This window comes from Achroia grisella, unplaced genomic scaffold, assembly GCF_030625045.1.
Source record: "Achroia grisella isolate CSIRO2021 unplaced genomic scaffold, CSIRO_AGI_Agris_v1 utg821, whole genome shotgun sequence".
In the NCBI taxonomy this organism is placed as follows: Eukaryota; Metazoa; Arthropoda; class Insecta; order Lepidoptera; family Pyralidae; genus Achroia; species Achroia grisella.
In genome coordinates this window covers 620,665-640,110 of record NW_026713035.1, presented here as the reverse complement: position 1 = coordinate 640,110, position 19,446 = coordinate 620,665, and the positions used below count along the sequence as shown (strand labels likewise).

At 30.7% G+C, this 19,446-nt stretch overlaps 3 protein-coding genes across 3 annotated transcripts; 2 read left to right on the top strand and 1 right to left on the bottom strand.

The window, feature by feature from the left end:
• Positions 1 to 50: 50 nt before the first annotated feature.
• Positions 51 to 3,326, top strand: LOC131852028 (pre-mRNA-splicing factor 18). The gene is made up of 7 exons (XM_059202603.1): positions 51 to 257; positions 380 to 515; positions 1,009 to 1,184; positions 1,767 to 1,847; positions 2,379 to 2,513; positions 2,776 to 2,988; positions 3,087 to 3,326. The coding sequence occupies exons 1-7, from the start codon at positions 195 to 197 to the stop codon at positions 3,324 to 3,326; spliced, it is 1,044 nt and encodes a 347-aa protein (XP_059058586.1). The 5' UTR covers positions 51 to 194.
• A 557-nt stretch (positions 3,327 to 3,883) lies between these two features.
• LOC131852030 (DNA helicase MCM9-like) lies at positions 3,884 to 17,107 on the top strand. The gene is made up of 12 exons (XM_059202606.1): positions 3,884 to 4,051; positions 4,130 to 4,401; positions 4,680 to 4,909; positions 5,152 to 5,258; positions 5,724 to 5,943; positions 6,350 to 6,509; positions 9,927 to 10,036; positions 13,924 to 14,070; positions 14,497 to 14,621; positions 14,728 to 14,854; positions 15,558 to 15,703; positions 15,862 to 17,107. The coding sequence occupies exons 1-12, from the start codon at positions 3,957 to 3,959 to the stop codon at positions 17,039 to 17,041; spliced, it is 2,919 nt and encodes a 972-aa protein (XP_059058589.1). The 5' UTR covers positions 3,884 to 3,956; the 3' UTR covers positions 17,042 to 17,107.
• On the bottom strand, positions 17,079 to 18,766 carry LOC131852029 (mitochondrial transcription rescue factor 1). The gene is made up of 4 exons (XM_059202605.1): positions 18,524 to 18,766; positions 17,916 to 18,058; positions 17,702 to 17,774; positions 17,079 to 17,389 (listed from the first exon to the last, which is right to left on the bottom strand). Exons 1-4 carry the CDS (start codon positions 18,692 to 18,694, stop codon positions 17,183 to 17,185), a joined length of 594 nt encoding a protein of 197 aa, XP_059058588.1. The 5' UTR covers positions 18,695 to 18,766; the 3' UTR covers positions 17,079 to 17,182.
• Between the last annotated feature and the right edge of the window lie 680 nt (positions 18,767 to 19,446).

Below are 19,446 nucleotides of genomic sequence, written 5' to 3'. Positions count from 1 at the left end.
TCAACTGATCTCAATCAACGTCATTCTATTAATCATTCGTAATACTTGTATTTGTCTCGTATGTGATTTTAATTAATTTGTTGTCCTGTTTTCTTACATTTATTTCATTTTTATTTATTTCTTATTACAAATTTAACGACATATTTTACTCAACGATAGAAAAATAATTAAATAACTTTATTGTCTTAATAGCAATGGATATTTTAAAGGCTGAAATAGCTAGAAAGAGAAAATTACTTGAAGAAAAAAATATTCTTGTAAGTATGTCATAACAAACATATCTATTCAATAAAACAACAATGAATTTTACACTTTTTATTACTAACTAACTATGTTATACTAATGAGATTCAATAATCATTATCGTGATTTCTGTATAGGACCCAAACAAAAGCAAAAAATATTTCAAAAGGGGTGATTTATTAGCGAAAGAACAAGAGGAATACTTTAGAAAGTATGGACCAAGTAAAACTGAGGATATGAAGAGTAATATTGTTGTGGAGCAATCTGAAACAGGTATCAAGTAATTATTCTTAATATCAACATTTATAATTGTTAACCCTAATTTCATACTTGAACATATTACAGCCAAGATTCTTAAATGTAATATAAAAAGTTAAAATACATTCACAGAATACTTAATTTTAATAGTGTTTACTTTTATTGAACAAATGATTTGACTCACTGCCTACTGACTGTAGTAAGTTGCATTACTTGATTACTCTTAATTTCACCAATAAATTACATAGAAAATATAATGTTCATAGTGTAGTAGAGTTTTCTGCCGGTTCATCTCAATGGAAACATATCCATAGCCCATCATGGTAAATTCACCATGTATTTATCACTAAGGTTTCTAGGGGGAACTGCATGAAGGTCAACCTGACATGGTACATTACAACCAATGGGGTTATTAGTCCACATTACTAACAATCCCCTTCTACTACTATCATAGTATTAAAAATATAAAAATGTCTGTTTATAAAATTAGTGACTTATTAAATTATAGGCACTAAACAAGATAAATCAGAAACAGAACAAACAGAAATTGTGTTATTACCAAGATCTGAAGTGATTAAGAGGTTGAGAGAAAGAGGACACCCTATATTGTTATATGGAGAAAATGAAGTACAGTCATTTAGGAGATTAAGGAGGATAGAAATTCAGGAGCCTGAAGCAAACAGGGTAAGTTGGTCACCATTTTTTATATAGTTCTACTACTTTAATTTAACTTATGAATAGATACCAATTAATAATATGTAATACTAATAATTGCCTCATTTCTGCTACACATATACTGATATCACTCATTATAAAATATTCCTGAATAATCTGTGTGTCTGCTGTGTCGGAAATGTCTTTACATAGTCGAAACCTAGTAAAAGGTGATGTTTTTTTTAAAATCTAACTCCAAACTTTAGAACTGAAACCACACTATGGGCCTTTTCAAAGATTTTGCTACGAGCTCTGCCATAGCTTAATGTGACACCATGTTTATGCCATAAGAAGGAGTCCTCATGCTTATTTACTTGTATATATATCATGGATTGAATACAAAATAGTGAGTTAATAAACACACTGTAGATTCCATTGCTACCAAAGTAACTAACTATGTAAGTCAACTCCAATTTCTTTTATTCATCCTGGTGAATTTCTGTTGACTTACAGACACTCAATTAGTGCTGTTGGTGGTTAGTCACTCCATCATCATGAATTAAGATATTAATACCTTTCCATCAGTATGAATTTATTGTCTTTTATTTTCAGGGCTTTAGAAATGACTTCCAGGAGGCTATGGATAAAGTAGATCAAGCCTATTTAAATGAAATATTAGCACTTGGAACACAGGTAATTTTTGTTCATTCTGCAACAATTATAATTAATTCAAATAAGTCTAGATTATTCATATATGTTGACTGAAATATGAAGCAGTTTTTGTCAGGAACACCTAAAGTAAAAATAATATATTAATGTAAGACATTTCAGTTACTTAAAATTGTAGTTGCATCAAGTTTGTTGTATTAATATTTTAGTCCCTCCTATGCAGTTCAGTCTTTTGAAACCATTGAGTAGAATTAGCAAGAAACTCAACTGAATTACTGTTTTTTTAAAGCCATTTTAGTAAAATTATTTATTGTGAATTTTTAAATAATACATTTTTGTGTGTATATAAGTACTTTAATGCTAAATAGTAGAAGTAAAAATATAAAATTTCTGGAACTGATTGAAATATATACACAAAATATACTCATGTACTTAATTTTATCTTTAAATTATTCTATATAATTATCTTCATTGTAATGAATATTGTAATGTCAATATTTAAGATATAATTTTATAAGAGTAATTAATTTAGGTATGATCAAATAAATTTTTCAGAGTGATACAGAGAAGTCTTTAAAGGAAGATGCATTAGATGACTGCATTACATATGAATTCATTCAAGAAATGGCCAAAACCATGGGACAAGGCGACAGAAATCATGATATGAATGTAATAATGACTCTTTTACAGGTACTTAATGTGTGAATATTTAGTATGGAATTGATTTTAAGTCAGTTATCTAGTTATATAAAATTATAAATTATATCATCATTCAAGACCTGAGATGTACATGACATAAGAAGTTTATTGAAATAATATTTAAAAAATCCTGCTAAACATTAATTAATAAGATTTATTTTAAAAATATAAAAAGATGTCAAGTTTGGCTATTACTTTTTTATCAGTCCATTATTAGATAAGAGAGTTACTTAATAATGGTTTATCTTTACAGTTCCTTCTCAAGTTATGGGGTCAACAACTAAATTCTGCTACTGGTGCAGAAAAAACAGCAATAAAGCATAAAATGACTAGAGCAACATTCACACAAACACAAGTATATCTCAAACCATTAATGAGAAAATTGAAGAAGAAAAATTTACCAGAGGATATTTGTGACAGTCTAATGGAAATTACGAAACATTTATTAGAAAGAAATTATATTATGGTAATTTTGAAAATATAAATTCTAATAATACTACAATTATTAACACCCATATGTATAATATTTGTACATGTTTACATATTGCATATTTTAATTTACAGGCAAGTGACGCATATTTACAGATGGCAATAGGTAATGCGCCATGGCCTATTGGTGTCACTATGGTGGGTATTCATGCCCGAACTGGACGAGAAAAGATTTTTTCCAAAAATGTGGCCCATGTTATGAATGACGAAACCCAAAGGAAATACATTCAAGCACTAAAGAGACTGATGACTAAATGCCAAGAATATTTTCCAACCGATCCATCTAGATGTGTGGAGTATAGTACGACAGGATAACAATATATTAATTCAATATCTGATTTGATTTTTATTTCACCTTGATTACCTCTTATACCGCAAGAACATTAGGGTACCGATTTTAACAAAAAATAATTCACCTACGTACAACGTCGATCGTCCGGTGAAGCTGTAAAGGCCAGCTGCGGCCAACAACATTAGAGTAGTCCAAAAATAAAAAGAAAAAAACGTACAACGTCTTTGTATATCAAAGTAAAGAAATTCATCATTTATCGTTTTGTCACCTTAACCCTTCATTGGTGACCTACATGACCTATATCATTACCGAAAACGATAGTAAGCCTCAAGATTATTCTACAAATCTTCTGATATGTTAACTAAACTGAATATTATGGTTTATTTTCTTGTAGATAATTAGTACGTACGTTGTTGATTATGCAAGAGTTTAGTAGCATTAGAAATTTCCAAACCGTCGAGTATTTTGAAAAGACATAGTGAAAATTGGATTTTAAACTGTAAACCACTAACATCAATGTCATAATTGTCAAATCGCCGATATGTCAAGTCAAGTTTATCCATTGTTTGTTTATGTTTGTTTGATACATTTTCTAACTATAACAATTATGAATATATAATTATTTAGCTTACATATTATTTAAACGAAAAGAAATGATTTTTGATTATTTGAATAAGTTTCATTTCGATGATTGCGTAAATATTTTATCAGAAAAAGATACCTTAGGTTATTATAGTATTAAGATCGAGTACGTACACTGATAACTTTAGTTTCGTATCTTTTGAATCCTGTTTTTTTATTTTTGTATATACTTATATTATTTTAGTTTTCTAAAACTCTTCGAAACTTATCCCGATGTCGGTGATAAGGTATTATGCAGTCCAATAGAGAGTTTATCAGCTTGTAGACAAGACATAATTAAGGCACAACAGAACGTACTTGACGGCGAAGAATGTAAAACGATAATCGCTAAATTAAATCACAGTTCTTTAAAAAGAAATGTACACGCTAGATTTTTTGGGTTACCTGTTTGTCCCGAGCTACACAGGACATTCTTCCCCAAAAGTGTGGACTTGGGATGTTTTCTAAAAGTGACTGGTAAGGGCCTAATATTTTTGTGTTATAATTATTCAATTGACATAATTGTGTATAAGTTGTCTCCTTAAAATTAAAGTGGCGCAAACTTCATATGATATAATTGTGTATTATTAACAACACATTAGAAGGGTTTTTTAAATTTGCATACACTTAAAATTTTTATTATGGTCTCCATTGACTACATTTAAACTATGATCTTCAAGTTTTCATTTCTTCCTGACAGAATTAATTGTTTAATATCTTTCCATGATGGTTAATGAACTTTATTGTGCTTTCAGGAACAGTGGTGAGGGTAACTCAATCTAAAATGCTCGAATATCAAAGGAAATATATTTGCATGAAGTGCAAATTTGAAAATAATGTGGCAGCTGAGTTTGAGTATAGATACATATTAAAATCTCCATTAAAATGTGGCAATTCAGACTCAGGATGCAAATGTGCTACATTTACACAAGTTCATTTAGTGTCAAGAGAGCATTGTAAGGATTATCAGGAAATTAAAATACAGGTTGGAATTTGTTGTATTTAAAGTCTTTTACCATTAATTACTTAGTTTTGAAAATACTATTGTACTTTTTTCATATAGTGGTGTTAAGTTTTTCTTGTGGAATTGGAATTAAAAACAATGGAATTTTCAATTGTCAATTGCTACAGGTTGAGTAACAGTATTTATACAATATTACAATATTTGTAATATAAACAAATTTATCAAATCTTCAATTATTTACACAGTAATTTATTTAATTTTAGGAACAAGTTAATAAGCTTAATGTAGGAACAATTCCTGGTTCTATGTGGGTTGTTTTAGAAGATGACCTTGTTGATTGTTGTAAACCAGGCGATGATGTTAATATATGGTAAGAAATTTATAATTACGAAATTTTATTCATTTTTAAAATTATAATAATAGATGTTTTAACTTTGGTATAGATATTTACAAATATTTATAAAAAATAACCCTGAGCCATCCACAGCTACACTGACTTACATTACAATTGAAAATATTTCACATCTATAGGATATTCCACAACTGAACTCTTCAGTTGTGGAATAGCTATGTATATGTAGTTTAAGTCATATAGACTACACAGACATAGCTCCATTACTTGAAGTTGTACATATTTATCACTTTGAATCTTTCTTCTTCTTCTACAAATTATTAGTTGTTTACATTATGTTATATACTGTTATAAGTTTGACACAGTCATTATTTATATGTATAATTAGTAAATCATGGACCATACCACATTTTATTTTTGTTGAGTTTTTACATTACATTATATTGATTATTGTGGCTGAAATGATGTTAGATTTATTTACAGTGGTATAGTTCGACGCCGATGGAGACCAACAGTCCAAACAAAGAAAGCTGAAGTGGAATTGGTTCTCCAAGCTAACTTTATTGAAGTATGTAACTCACGGAGATCTGAGGTGGTTGCTACTGCGCCTGATATTAAGGAGTGCTTCAATGAGTTTTGGTCTAAGTATGAAGCATGCCCTTTAAAAGGTCGCGATCAAATTTTAGCATCAGTGTGTCCACAGGTACTATTTTTTATTATTTACAAAATATAGAATATAAAAAAAAATTCATTTTTTCATCTAAGGCCGCTATTCTTATATAATATTAGGAATACTCTATATACTGCTATGCAAGATTGTGGTTTTGGGTTGTCAATAAAACAAAGATGCCTATGTCATATGTGGTATTAAGATGTACATAAGTACATATAAAAGTTAAACTGTTTTGAATTGTATTTTAGACTTTCTTTAAACACTTTAAAAGAAGAGGAAATCAGTACAGTTATAGTCTTTAAAAACATGTTTCTGCAAATGTTAACTTATTTAGATATTTTGTTCTCACTTCTATTCTGAGTTAAATCCCATACTGGTTACTACTTTGTAGTTTTATTGTATTCATAATTAAATTTTAGTATTGCCTTTATTTCAGGTGTATGGACTACATTTGGTTAAACTTGCAGTACTGCTCACAGTGATCACTGGCTCAAATCATGTTATTGAGTGTGCAGAAGAGAAGAAAATATCACAAGATGAGAAACACAGTACAAGAGTTCGGGGACAATGTCATTTGTTATTAGTTGGGGATCCAGGTAATTAAATAATAATAATAATAATCTCAGGACAATTCACACAGCACCATCTAGACCCAAGTTAAGCTAGCTAAAGCTTGTGTTATGGGTACTAGATAACTGATACAAATACATAGATATTTTTTTTCGTAAATACATACTTAATATACATAGAAAACACCCAGACCGACACAAACAATCATACTCATGAATACAAATGTTTGTGCCGTGCGAGGAATCGAACCCGCGACCATCGGACGTAAAGCGGTGTGTTAGACCGCTAGACCACCGAGGTCGTCAATAAATTAGAACTGTGCTGACAACCAATTATGCTAGGATATAATAAAACTTTCATCAATTTACAATCCTTACTAATATTATAAATGCGAAAGTAACTCTGTCTGTCTGTCTGTCTGTCTGTCTGTCTGTCTCGCTTTGACGCCAAAACTACTGAACCGATTTAAATGGAATTTAGTACGCAGATAGTCTAGACGCCGAGGAAGGACATAGGCTACTTTTTAATGCGTAAAAAGGGTTGTAAAGGGTTCAAAATGGAAATACAAGGTTATCTTTATGCGGTTGAATACTTATTCGTCATCTTTTCATTTCACTAGCTAACAACCAATCAACACTTCGTGTGGTTTTGCGCCATTCGCCATCTTTTCATTTCACTAGCTAACAACCAATCAAAACATCGCGTGCGTATGCGCCAATAAGGTATCCATCACAGAGAACAAAACCACAGATAACATAATGTAAAACGAAAGATCTTGCCGGAAACATGACGTTGACGTTTAGCGAAAATATTGTTTTTTGATACTTTTTTATGATAAAATCGTATATCGTGTGTATGTGTTATTTCTTTAAACTTGAAATTGGCCGATTGCGAGACAAATTTGGCCATTTTTTTTATTAATTTGTTTTACGGCTCTGGATAGAAGTCCTGTTTAGCCCAACTTAAAGTTTTACAATATAAATTACAAAAATTAAAGTCAATGTCCAATGTCAAATAATAATAAATGTCAAATGTTGTTTCTCTGTTCTGACGAACTTATTAAAAAAAAACTTAATGGCAATCACAATTTCTTCACATTCTATTATTTACATTTTTTAAAGAATGTTGTGGTGTGGCACTATCCTAAATTAAATTATTTACCCATTTTTGTAGGTTATACAGAAATAATGTGTGGGTGTTTATTTAAAAAGCATTAACACAAAATTAATAAAGTATAGGTATTAATAAATATATGGTTGTTGTATCAAAATAGAATTTTCTTATTTTTCACAAAAAAAAACTAACTGTCTTTTTTATAAAATAAATGACCTTTTCATTGTGCCATATATTATGGAACTATTTAAATTATTTAGCTGATTGTAAGAAACAAAATGTTGGTTTGTAGATTAATACTGTAAAATTACTATTTGTACGGAATCGATAAAAATATATTTTTGTGCTGCGACAAAAACTAATATTATAAATGCGAAAGTAACTCTGTCTGTCTGTCTCGCTTTCACGCCAAAACTACTGAACCGATTTGAATGAAATTTGGTATACAGATAGTCTAGACCCTGAGAACGGACATAGGCTACTTTTTAATGCGAAAAAAGGGTTGTAAGGGGTTAAAAGGGGGATGAAAGATTGTATGGAAGAATCGTCATTTTTGAAGCTAGAAGCTTGAAACTTATTTTTGAGGCTGTTGATTAAATATAAATAAAAATGACATTCAATGTTTGTAAAAAATTACCCTTAAGGGGGTAAAATAAAATAGGGGATGCAAATTTTTATGTAAATTCGACATTTTTGAAGCTAGAAGCTTGAAACTTATTGTTGAGACTGTTGATTAAATATAAATACATATGACATTCATTGTTTGTAAAAAAATACCCTTAAGGGGGTAAAATAAAATAGGGGATGCAAATTTTTATGTAAATTCGACATTTTTGAAGCTAGAAGCTTGAAACTTATTGTTGAGACTGTTGATTAAATATAAATACATATGACATTCATTGTTTCTAAAAAAATACTCTTAAGGGGGTAAAATAAAATAGGGGATGCAAGTTTTTATGTAAACACGTCATTTTTAAAGCTAGAAGCTTGAAACTTATTGTTGAGACTGTTGATTAAATATAAATAAAAATGACATTCAATGTTTGTAAAAAATTACCCTTAAGGGGGTAAAATAAAATAGGGGATGCAAGTTTTTATGTAAAATCGTCATTTTTGAAGCTAGAAGCTTGAAACTAATTTTTGAGGCTGTGGATTAAATATAAATAAATATGACATTCATTGTTTGTAAAAAAATTACCCTTAAGGGGGTAAAATAAAATAGGGGATGATAGTTATTATGTAAATTCGTAATTTTTGAAACTAGAACGATGAAACTATTTTCATTGGTTCTTTTGGGGTAGATTTTTAAATACCCCACTAATGTTATAACTGTGAAAGTAACTCTGTTTGTCTTTCTGTCAGTCTTACGCTCCAAAACAAAATAAAAATTTAAATGAAATTTGGTACACAGTTAGTTTACACCCGGACAAAGAATATAGGGTACTTTTGAATGTGAAAAAAGGATTGTAAGGGGGTTGCAACGGTACGCTGTATGGAAGAATCGTCATTTTTTAAAACTAGAAGTTTGAGACTCATTTTTAGACATTCAATGTTTGTAAAATTTTTACTCTTAGGGGGAGGGGGGTAGTAAAATAAAATAGGGAATGAAAGTTATTGTGGAAATTTGCTGTTTGTGTGGTTGTGGAAGCTAGAACGATTAAACTTTTTTCTTTGTCTTTTTAGAGTTAGTTTATTAAATACCCTACTGATATTATACATGTGAAAGTAACTTAGTTTGTCTGTTTGTCTCGCTTACACGCCAAAAATATTGAACCGATTTAAATTGAAATTTGAAACAGACATAGATAGACTAGATCCTGAGAAAGGACATAGGTTACTTTTTAATGTGAAAAAGGGTTGCAAGAGGATTGAAAGGGTAGATCCAAGGTCATATAGATGTATCGTCATGTTTAAAGCTAGAAGCTTGAAATTTATTTTTTAGTCTATTGATTAAATATTTATTTTTATTTTTTATCATTTTTTAAGCTAAAATGATGAAACTTATTTATTTGACTTATATTGTGTTAATTGAGTTAAATATTTTTTCATTATTTACGCGGACGAAGTCGCGGGTACAGCTAGTATTTTATATATTTACATAATAGAATATATTTAAGGTTTGGACTATGCTTATAAATGGTAATTAGCAAGAACATGAAGAGTTTTAACAGAAGTGAATAACCTACTTATCTGTCCATTTCAAAATAAACAAACTAAACTTTACAAAATAAAAAAAAAATATTTTTGCGCTTGCACTGTAACATGCTAAATATATGAGTAATTTAGTCCATAAGATTTTAGAATAAATGTGTTGCGTTAACTTTTTGTAGGTACTGGCAAGTCACAGCTGCTTCGTACGAGTGCGGAGCTGATGGCACGGTCGGTGTTCACATCCGGTGCTGGCAGCACTCGCGCAGGTCTCACCTGTGCTGCCCTCAGGGTAAATAATTGTGTTACTTATACAAAAAGTCCTGGTAGACTGTTAAAAATGGGCCTTTAATAATGGATACCTTAGTTTTACCTACATATTTCTACCACCAAGCAGCTTGTTGTTTAGGTGTTTCTTTTAAAGGGTGAGCTAGTGATAAGCCAGTGAAATTACAGTATTAGAGGCAGGACATGTCAGTACTTCAGAATGGCAACGCATGAGTGATATCATGGGTGTCATATGAAACATGATATTATCATTTACCATCATATGGAATGTCTGGAGGGTACTACATAGAATACCAAAATTAATATATAATATAACTAGCTGTACCCGCGACTTCGTCCGCGTAAATAATGAAAAAATATTTAACTCAATTAACACAATATAAGTCAAATAAATAAGTTTCATCATTTTAGCTTAAAAAATGATAAAAAATAAAAATAAATATTTAATCAATAGACTAAAAAATAAATTTCAAGCTTCTAGCTTTAAACATGACGATACATCTATATGACCTTGGATCTACCCTTTCAATCCTCTTGCAACCCTTTTTCACATTAAAAAGTAACCTATGTCCTTTCTCAGGATCTAGTCTATCTATGTCTGTTTCAAAATTCAATTTAAATCGGTTCAATATTTTTGGCGTGTAAGCGAGACAAACAGACAAACTAAGTTACTTTCACATGTATAATATCAGTAGGGTATTTAATAAACTAACTCTAAAAAGACAAAGAAAAAAGTTTAATCGTTCTAGCTTCCACAACCACACAAACAGCAAATTTCCACAATAACTTTCATTCCCTATTTTATTTTACTACCCCCCCTCCCCCTAAGAGTAAAATTTTTACAAACATTGAATGTCTAAAAATTAGTCTCAAACTTCTAGTTTTAAAAAATGACGATTCTTCCATACAGCGTACCGTTGCAACCCCCTTACAATCCTTTTTTCACATTCAAAAGTACCCTATATTCTTTGTCCGGGTGTAAACTAACTGTGTACCAAATTTCATTTAAATTTTTATTTTGTTTTGGAGCGTAAGACTGACAGAAAGACAAACAGAGTTACTTTCACAGTTATAACATTAGTGGGGTATTTAAAAATCTACCCCAAAAGAACCAATGAAAATAGTTTCATCGTTCTAGTTTCAAAAATTACGAATTTACATAATAACTATCATCCCCTATTTTATTTTACCCCCTTAAGGGTAATTTTTTTACAAACAATGAATGTCATATTTATTTATATTTAATCCACAGCCTCAAAAATTAGTTTCAAGCTTCTAGCTTCAAAAATGACGATTTTACATAAAAACTTGCATCCCCTATTTTATTTTACCCCCTTAAGGGTAATTTTTTACAAACATTGAATGTCATTTTTATTTATATTTAATCAACAGTCTCAACAATAAGTTTCAAGCTTCTAGCTTTAAAAATGACGTGTTTACATAAAAACTTGCATCCCCTATTTTATTTTACCCCCTTAAGGGTATTTTTTTAGAAACAATGAATGTCATATGTATTTATATTTAATCAACAGTCTCAACAATAAGTTTCAAGCTTCTAGCTTCAAAAATGTCGAATTTACATAAAAATTTGCATCCCCTATTTTATTTTACCCCCTTAAGGGTATTTTTTTACAAACAATGAATGTCATATGTATTTATATTTAATCAACAGTCTCAACAATAAGTTTCAAGCTTCTAGCTTCAAAAATGTCGAATTTACATAAAAATTTGCATCCCCTATTTTTTTACCCCCTTAAGGGTAATTTTTTACAAACATTGAATGTCATTTTTATTTATATTTAATCAACAGCCTCAAAAATAAGTTTCAAGCTTCTAGCTTCAAAAATGACGATTCTTCCATACAATCTTTCATCCCCCCTTTTAACCCCTTACAACCCTTTTTTCGCATTAAAAAGTAGCCTATGTCCGTTCTCAGGGTCTAGACTATCTGTATACCAAATTTCATTCAAATCGGTTCAGTAGTTTTGGCGTGAAAGCGAGACAGACAGACAGAGTTACTTTCGCATTTATAATATTAGTTTTTGTCGCAGCACAAAAATATATTTTTATCGATTCCGTACAAATAGTAATTTTACAGTATTAATCTACAAACCAACATTTTGTTTCTTACAATCAGCTAAATAATTTAAATAGTTCCATAATATATGGCACAATGAAAAGGTCATTTATTTTATAAAAAAGACAGTTAGTTTTTTTTTTGTGAAAAATAAGAAAATTCTATTTTGATACAACAACCATATATTTATTAATACCTATACTTTATTAATTTTGTGTTAATGCTTTTTAAATAAACACCCACACATTATTTCTGTATAACCTACAAAAATGGGTAAATAATTTAATTTAGGATAGTGCCACACCACAACATTCTTTAAAAAATGTAAATAATAGAATGTGAAGAAATTGTGATTGCCATTAAGTTTTTTTTTAATAAGTTCGTCAGAACAGAGAAACAACATTTGACATTTATTATTATTTGACATTGGACATTGACTTTAATTTTTGTAATTTATATTGTAAAACTTTAAGTTGGGCTAAACAGGACTTCTATCCAGAGCCGTAAAACAAATTAATAAAAAAAATGGCCAAATTTGTCTCGCAATCGGCCAATTTCAAGTTTAAAGAAATAACACATACACACGATATACGATTTTATCATAAAAAAGTATCAAAAAACAATATTTTCGCTAAACGTCAACGTCATGTTTCCGGCAAGATCTTTCGTTTTACATTATGTTATCTGTGGTTTTGTTCTCTGTGATGGATACCTTATTGGCGCATACGCACGCGATGTTTTGATTGGTTGTTAGCTAGTGAAATGAAAAGATGGCGAATGGCGCAAAACCACACGAAGTGTTGATTGGTTGTTAGCTAGTGAAATGAAAAGATGACGAATAAGTATTCAACCGCATAAAGATAACCTTGTATTTCCATTTTGAACCCTTTACAACCCTTTTTACGCATTAAAAAGTAGCCTATGTCCTTCCTCGGCGTCTAGACTATCTGCGTACTAAATTCCATTTAAATCGGTTCAGTAGTTTTGGCGTCAAAGCGAGACAGACAGACAGACAGACAGAGTTACTTTCGCATTTATAATATTAGTAAGGATAAGGATTACCTAAATTAGACCGATTGTGATTAGACCCAACACCTATTTAGTGCAAAGACCAACTGACCACTGCACTAAGGAGATAACTCTGTAGTTGACCTGGAGTAGAAGTAGTCAGGGCAACTAGCGATTTCTTAGGCGCCGGGGAAGTGTCACGGTCGATTATCTTGGACTAAAAGTAGCTGGGTAACTACAGAGCAATCTCAGCAGTTGATCCATTAACTACACTAACGAGATCACTTTATTGTTATTCTGGAGTGGGGGAAGGGATTTTTAGTAATGGAACCCCCATTATCAAAGATCTAATTGTTAGTAATGTGGGATAGTGATCCCATTGCTAGCAATGTACTATATCAGATCGACCTCGAAGTGGTTCTTCCTGGAAACCATCGTGATAAATTCCCGGTGAATTTGTCACATTGGGCTAACTGATCTGACTTCATGTTCATCCTATCATCCTCCACTGGAGCCCCGCCAGTGTAAATCGTTAGCGCAAGCGGGTGCAACATTCCATTATCATCCTTTAAAAAAAATCCTAACAATATACCATATCGGGACGAACTTCACGCGGTTCTCGCTGGAAATGTCGTGATTCGCTACGATGAATTAACTGACCTAGCTTTATTCTCATTATGACATCCTCCACTAGTGTCCTGCCAGCGTATACCGTTTACAAGGGTAGCACCACAATATCCCTACCGCCACTAATGATAGTAGGGTGACAGAATACTAGATTGACTGTTTTGTTACTCTAATATTAGGAAGATGGCGAGTGGCAGTTGGAAGCTGGTGCATTGGTGTTGTCTGACGGCGGCGTTTGCTGTATTGACGAGATATCTCAGCTTCGGGAACATGATCGTACCGCTATACACGAGGCCATGGAACAACAGACTATATCAATCGCGAAGGTAAGATAGTATAAACGGTATAATACATAATAAATAAATAGTATAACAAAATTAATCTCAATAGAAATGTTTTCAACACCCTACGTGTTGAAAACATTTCTATTGAGATTAATCCAGCGCATGTAAAAATCAGATATCAATTTGAAACTAAAATACCTACTTAGTAATTTGAACATATCAATTTTTGAATTATCATAAATAAAAAAAATTGTAAAATGTTTGATATCGATGCAGTAGCTGCAAACATAAGATAAAGTTATCCATATTTTTCCTTTTGTAACATGTTGTACATAAAAGATCTCAAGTACCTATGTATAATTTTTGTAATAAGTTTGAGTCTTAATGTCAAATGCTAACTTATAATAATATCATTACGTAGACATGTAATTCCGGAATATACATGTAGTTGCTTTGTTTCTTTTTCAGGCTGGTATAGTGTGTAAGCTGAATACGCGATGCGCTGTCATAGCTGCTTGCAATCCAAAAGGCCATTATCAAACTGACCAACCACTCAGTGCCAACGTGTCTTTAGGAACTCCTCTACTAAGTAGGTAAGGAGAATTATGTATTTTAGGTATCATTATTTTAAGGGAGTTTATTGGTTAAACCAAGACAAACGAATAATTGTAAAATGTACTAATTGTCTTTTTCTTTTAGGTTCGATTTAATATTTATATTATTGGATTCTAAAAACAAATCATGGGACAAGTTGGTGTCGTCATATATATTATTTGGTGGTTCTAGTGCGCTAGATAAAAAACGATGGAATATAGAAAAGTTGCAGGTATTAACAATTTCTTTAAAACATATTGTTTAATTTATTATGTTTATAGGTAATGTAATGCATACAAAATCGTTTACTTTATAACCTTATTTATATGGCTTTGTTTTGTTCCGATTATTTGCCGCGAATAACTTTTTCGATATGACCTGTAAACTCATTCGATCTTATTACAAATAGTTATATGTAGGTACCTACATATAATCGTGTATCAAATGACATTAATTTATATTTATTACGAGTACTAGTTATTATTATTGTTATTCCCTCAGGATAGCTATTTTAAAACCACTGCAATAAACGATTCCTCGCCGGATCTTTCGGATTAATATCGTGTTTTCTCTTAAAGATAAACTGTGTTAAACTCCCAACCCAATTTTCATTTAATTTGTGGCAATACAATAGTAACGGGTTTACTCAATTGACGCAAACGTATAAATTGAGCCAACTCGAGATTAATTTGTTTATTCGTCAGGCGGGAGTTGGCTTCCAGCCGCTCCATAAGTCCTTCCGCGGGTTTGGTGTGCCATCTGCACTCGTCCGGTGAAGCTGTAAAGGCCAGCTGCGGCCAACAGCATTAGAGTCCGAAAAAAAATAATTTGTCGGCCCTATTGGCTGAACTGGCAACCTTAGTTGTCAATTTGTATCGGTAGTAAACAATCTTAGGGACATTGTGTTAATAATATTGACGTGTTATAATTTTCAGATGTATATAAGTTTAGTGGGGCCAAAATACGCAGAAATGACAAAATCAGCTAATATTATACTTCAGTCGTATTACATGCTGCAACGAAAATCAGAATACAGGGATCCATCTCGTACAACTGTTAGAATGCTTGATAGTCTTGTCAGGTATTAATTTTTAATTAGTTTTTATTCTTAACCTCGTCAGTGCTCTAGTGTGGATATGAACCACAAATACATTTAACTCAGATAAAATCAGAATAATGATTACTTTTATGCATATTACTAATTAATGTTATCAATATTTTATATGTGATTGTTTCCAGATTATCTCAAGCTCATTGTCGTCTCATGTTTCGTTCAACTATACTGCCTATGGACGCAATCACGGCTGTATCGCTCGTCGACTTGTCTATGCAGGACTGCACTTTGAATGACACAGTAGATGCATTGCATACAACAATACCGAAGTATTCGGATTATGAATATCTGTGCATAGCAAAGAAGCTCCTTACTAGGCTTAACTTACTAGATATATGGAGAAATGAATTGTTATATTATGGAAATTTGCTACAAGTAGACCACAAAACCTTAGAACAAGATATAACAAATGGCAATTGTCAATTATTTGCTAGATATGATGATGTTACCGATGAAACAATACCTATTTCAGCATCTCTCGTTACAAGCTCATATTTTAATAAAGATAATAGAAAACAAGTTTCTGAAAATAATGATAGAGAAAATGAATGTAATAACTTTCAAAATAGGGATTGTAATGAAAAATTAGCGGCTACATTAAAAAAGCATGCAACAATGAATAAAATTGAAAAAAAGCCACCAATAGTACAAAAGAAAAAACGCAAACGAAAGGAAGTAACATTAAATGTCAGTTTAAAAAATAATAAATCAAAAAGAATAAAAAGTAGTAAACTGTTTAGTGAATCTGAAAATATTTCGGATAGTGAGAAAGAAGATACAAGTATTTTATTGAATGCAGTTCCAAGTGTGAATGATGTATTTAAAGATCTGGAAATTGATTTGAAATTTGAAGTTAATGATTGTGAAGAAACCGATGATAATATTATTTCGTGTAAAAATCAATCAAAGAAGTTAATGTATGAAAAAGACAATGGCAATATAGAAATAAACGAAAATAACGAGAATAATTCCGAGTCTGAAAGAGTTGATGATAGCATAAATAATAAATCAAGGTTAAAAGAAAACATTGATTCTGAAAACTTACCTAAACTAAATAAGTTTGATAAACAGACTTCTGCAGAGTCTAATATAAACAAAGCCTCAAGTATTTCGAACAAGTTAAAACAATTTCAGTTTACTGAGAAACATGACATTAACAAATATTATAAAGAGAACACTGAACCTAAGGTAAAGGTAGAAAAAATTGATGAAAGTATCTCAAATTTATCATCAGGACAGAAGATTTTAAATTCACAAATATCTATGTTTGAGAGTTCTGATTGTGATGTTGATTTAGACATTTAGGTGTCAATGGTTAATCATGTATTTAAAGTGATATATATTATTATTAAAATAAATAAATGAAACATTTATATTTTTTATTTAATATTGTAGGTACATAAAGCTATTTACAATTTACATTCATTACTAATTTAACTAAATATTTTAAGAGTCTGTGTCTGTAGAAGAACTAGCTTTGTATGGATCCAGTTCATAGTTTTCAATAAGTAAATTTTTGAACCTCCTGGCAGTAATAACAATACTCTCCTCTTTAGCTGCTACATTGAGTATTTCTACACGGGATACATATAAATGGTCAGGGTTGTTTGGACTAACCATTTTTATAACATCAATTTCATCACCTATTCTGACCTGTGAAGAAACATGATTTTTATCTTTAGTAAGTATATGGTTTATCAACTATAATTACAATGTAATAATGAATTATATTTAGGATATGAGGGTACTGCCTAAGGTTTAAAATTACTTTATAACCTATTAAGATAAATTCTATATATATATAAATGCGAAAGTTTGTATGTATGGATGTTTGTTACTCTTTCACGCAAAAACTTCTGAATGGATTTTGATAACCCTTTACAGATTACTGTAAATACAGCTTATACATCAGAATAACATTTAAGCTATAACTTTCACGTGTTAATACTGAATTGTTATACTTACAGAAGCACTTTTCTTGAGTATCTTCTTGCCATTTATCCTAATTTTGCTTTCATAGAATACTTGTTCTATTTTACTGAAATTTTAATATATTTACATTACCTTTGTAATTCCAGAGTAAGAAATAATTATAATTTAAGAGTAAGTTAAGTGCACAGAAATAACCAGAATTAGAATACACAGAGCTTGTAAAACATATAAATTAGTTTTGACTTACTTTCTTGCAACTCCTAAAGCACTTTTAAGTATAGCATCTGTTCGGAGAGATGTGGTAGAGAATTTTACGACTTTTGAATCTTTCTTAAGTGATGAATCATCATTATAATCATCATCTTCATCATCTGAATCGTGTTGACTTTGCTGTAATAAGATAATATTGCAAAAAATATTACCAAGGAATTAACTAGATCACTAACAAACTCATGTTTATTAAATATATCTATTCCTGGAGATAATATTATTAAACACCTGTATGTAATAGCTGAGCCTGCGTAAATTTAGACAAAAACTTATATAATTATAATAAAAATAAAGTATCCCTAAAACAAAACTTCTTATAAATTGTAACAAACCACCTTGATAACATCAGTTTCAAACGAATGAAACAGCACCATAATCGGTGTACAACTATTGTGCTTGATATTATATTGCTAATAGTTGCTTAAATATGAATTTGTTATTATAGAATGTAAATAACAAAAAATAAGTAGTAATATCTATCAGTGTGTAATATCTGGTTATTTTGTACTAGTTTTGCTTAGCTTACTAGTCAGACTTTATAGCTATTAATATATATTTTGTATTACTAAAAGCATGCATAAATACCTTTTTAGACTTATATCGAACAATTAAATTGTATACATTATTGTTTAACGGATTTGAGGTTATGTTTATATTTTTATTTAATTGGTGTAAAGATTGATTTGTTATAATTTGTAACTTTGCTCTACGGCAAACAAAAACAGGAGTTATAACGCGTCTCCATAGGTAATTCATTATTGTTTTACAATAAACATTAAATATAATAATTATAATGAATAAAAGTTAACACATAAAAATAAAATTAGGTAACAGTCTGTGCCTAATGTCATTTCCTGCAGATTTTTTGACATATCTGTCAATCCAACTGTCAATTGTGCAAATTGACCAACTAAAATTATGAATGATTAGAACGGCATTGGTATTTGTTGAATAACAGTGGAGGATGATTCGATAGATTCGATGCAATTATATATATAGGTCAGACAAATACGCTAACGATGTACCATGTCAGGTTGAACATGCGATTCCCACTAGAAACTATCGTGATAAATTCCTCCCTCGTTTTTAATTTCTCTTGATGTACCCCATCATGAGAAATTATACACTAGTCCCGTCAGCGTATACTGTCGGCACAGGCGAGGGCATGATTCCATACCGATCCAATGAAATAAAAAACCCTGCATTTGTTTTTCTTATACATACATACCTACCTATATAATACACCAAGTACGTCAAATTGGCGGGCCTTTAAATTGCTCACTTGAGTTAGCTATTTATAACTATTTTTTTAAAATACTTTAATTAACTTTTTTGATTTTATATATTTTTTATATTATATAGTGATAGTACATCACTTACAGTACTTACGCAAGTACCTATTAATCTAAGTATATTTATGCCCAAGTCTATATCTAAATACTTTGCTATGTCGAATATTGAATGCTATAGGGAATATGTAGGTAATTCAGAATATTGACACCGGGGTA

What these genes read in the sequence shown, in the direction of transcription:
- LOC131852028 (XM_059202603.1), top strand. Translation starts at nt 195, where the DNA reads ATGGATATTTTAAAGGCTGAAATAGCTAGAAAGAGAAAATTACTTGAA. An exon ending in TTGAAGAAAAAAATATTCTT is followed by an intron (nt 258 to 379) that starts GTAAGTATGTCA and finishes ATTTCTGTATAG; the next exon opens with GACCCAAACAAAAGCAAAAA. An exon ending in TAATAATGACTCTTTTACAG is followed by an intron (nt 2,514 to 2,775) that starts GTACTTAATGTG and finishes TTATCTTTACAG; the next exon opens with TTCCTTCTCAAGTTATGGGG.
- LOC131852030 (XM_059202606.1), top strand. Translation starts at nt 3,957, where the DNA reads ATGATTTTTGATTATTTGAATAAGTTTCATTTCGATGATTGCGTAAAT. An exon ending in ATGTTTTCTAAAAGTGACTG is followed by an intron (nt 4,402 to 4,679) that starts GTAAGGGCCTAA and finishes TTGTGCTTTCAG; the next exon opens with GAACAGTGGTGAGGGTAACT. An exon ending in GTTATTAGTTGGGGATCCAG is followed by an intron (nt 6,510 to 9,926) that starts GTAATTAAATAA and finishes AACTTTTTGTAG; the next exon opens with GTACTGGCAAGTCACAGCTG.
- LOC131852029 (XM_059202605.1), bottom strand. Translation starts at nt 18,694, where the DNA reads ATGAATTACCTATGGAGACGCGTTATAACTCCTGTTTTTGTTTGCCGT. An exon ending in TTCGATATAAGTCTAAAAAG is followed by an intron (nt 18,059 to 18,523) that starts GTATTTATGCAT and finishes ATCTTATTACAG; the next exon opens with CAAAGTCAACACGATTCAGA. An exon ending in TACTCAAGAAAAGTGCTTCT is followed by an intron (nt 17,390 to 17,701) that starts GTAAGTATAACA and finishes GTTTCTTCACAG; the next exon opens with GTCAGAATAGGTGATGAAAT.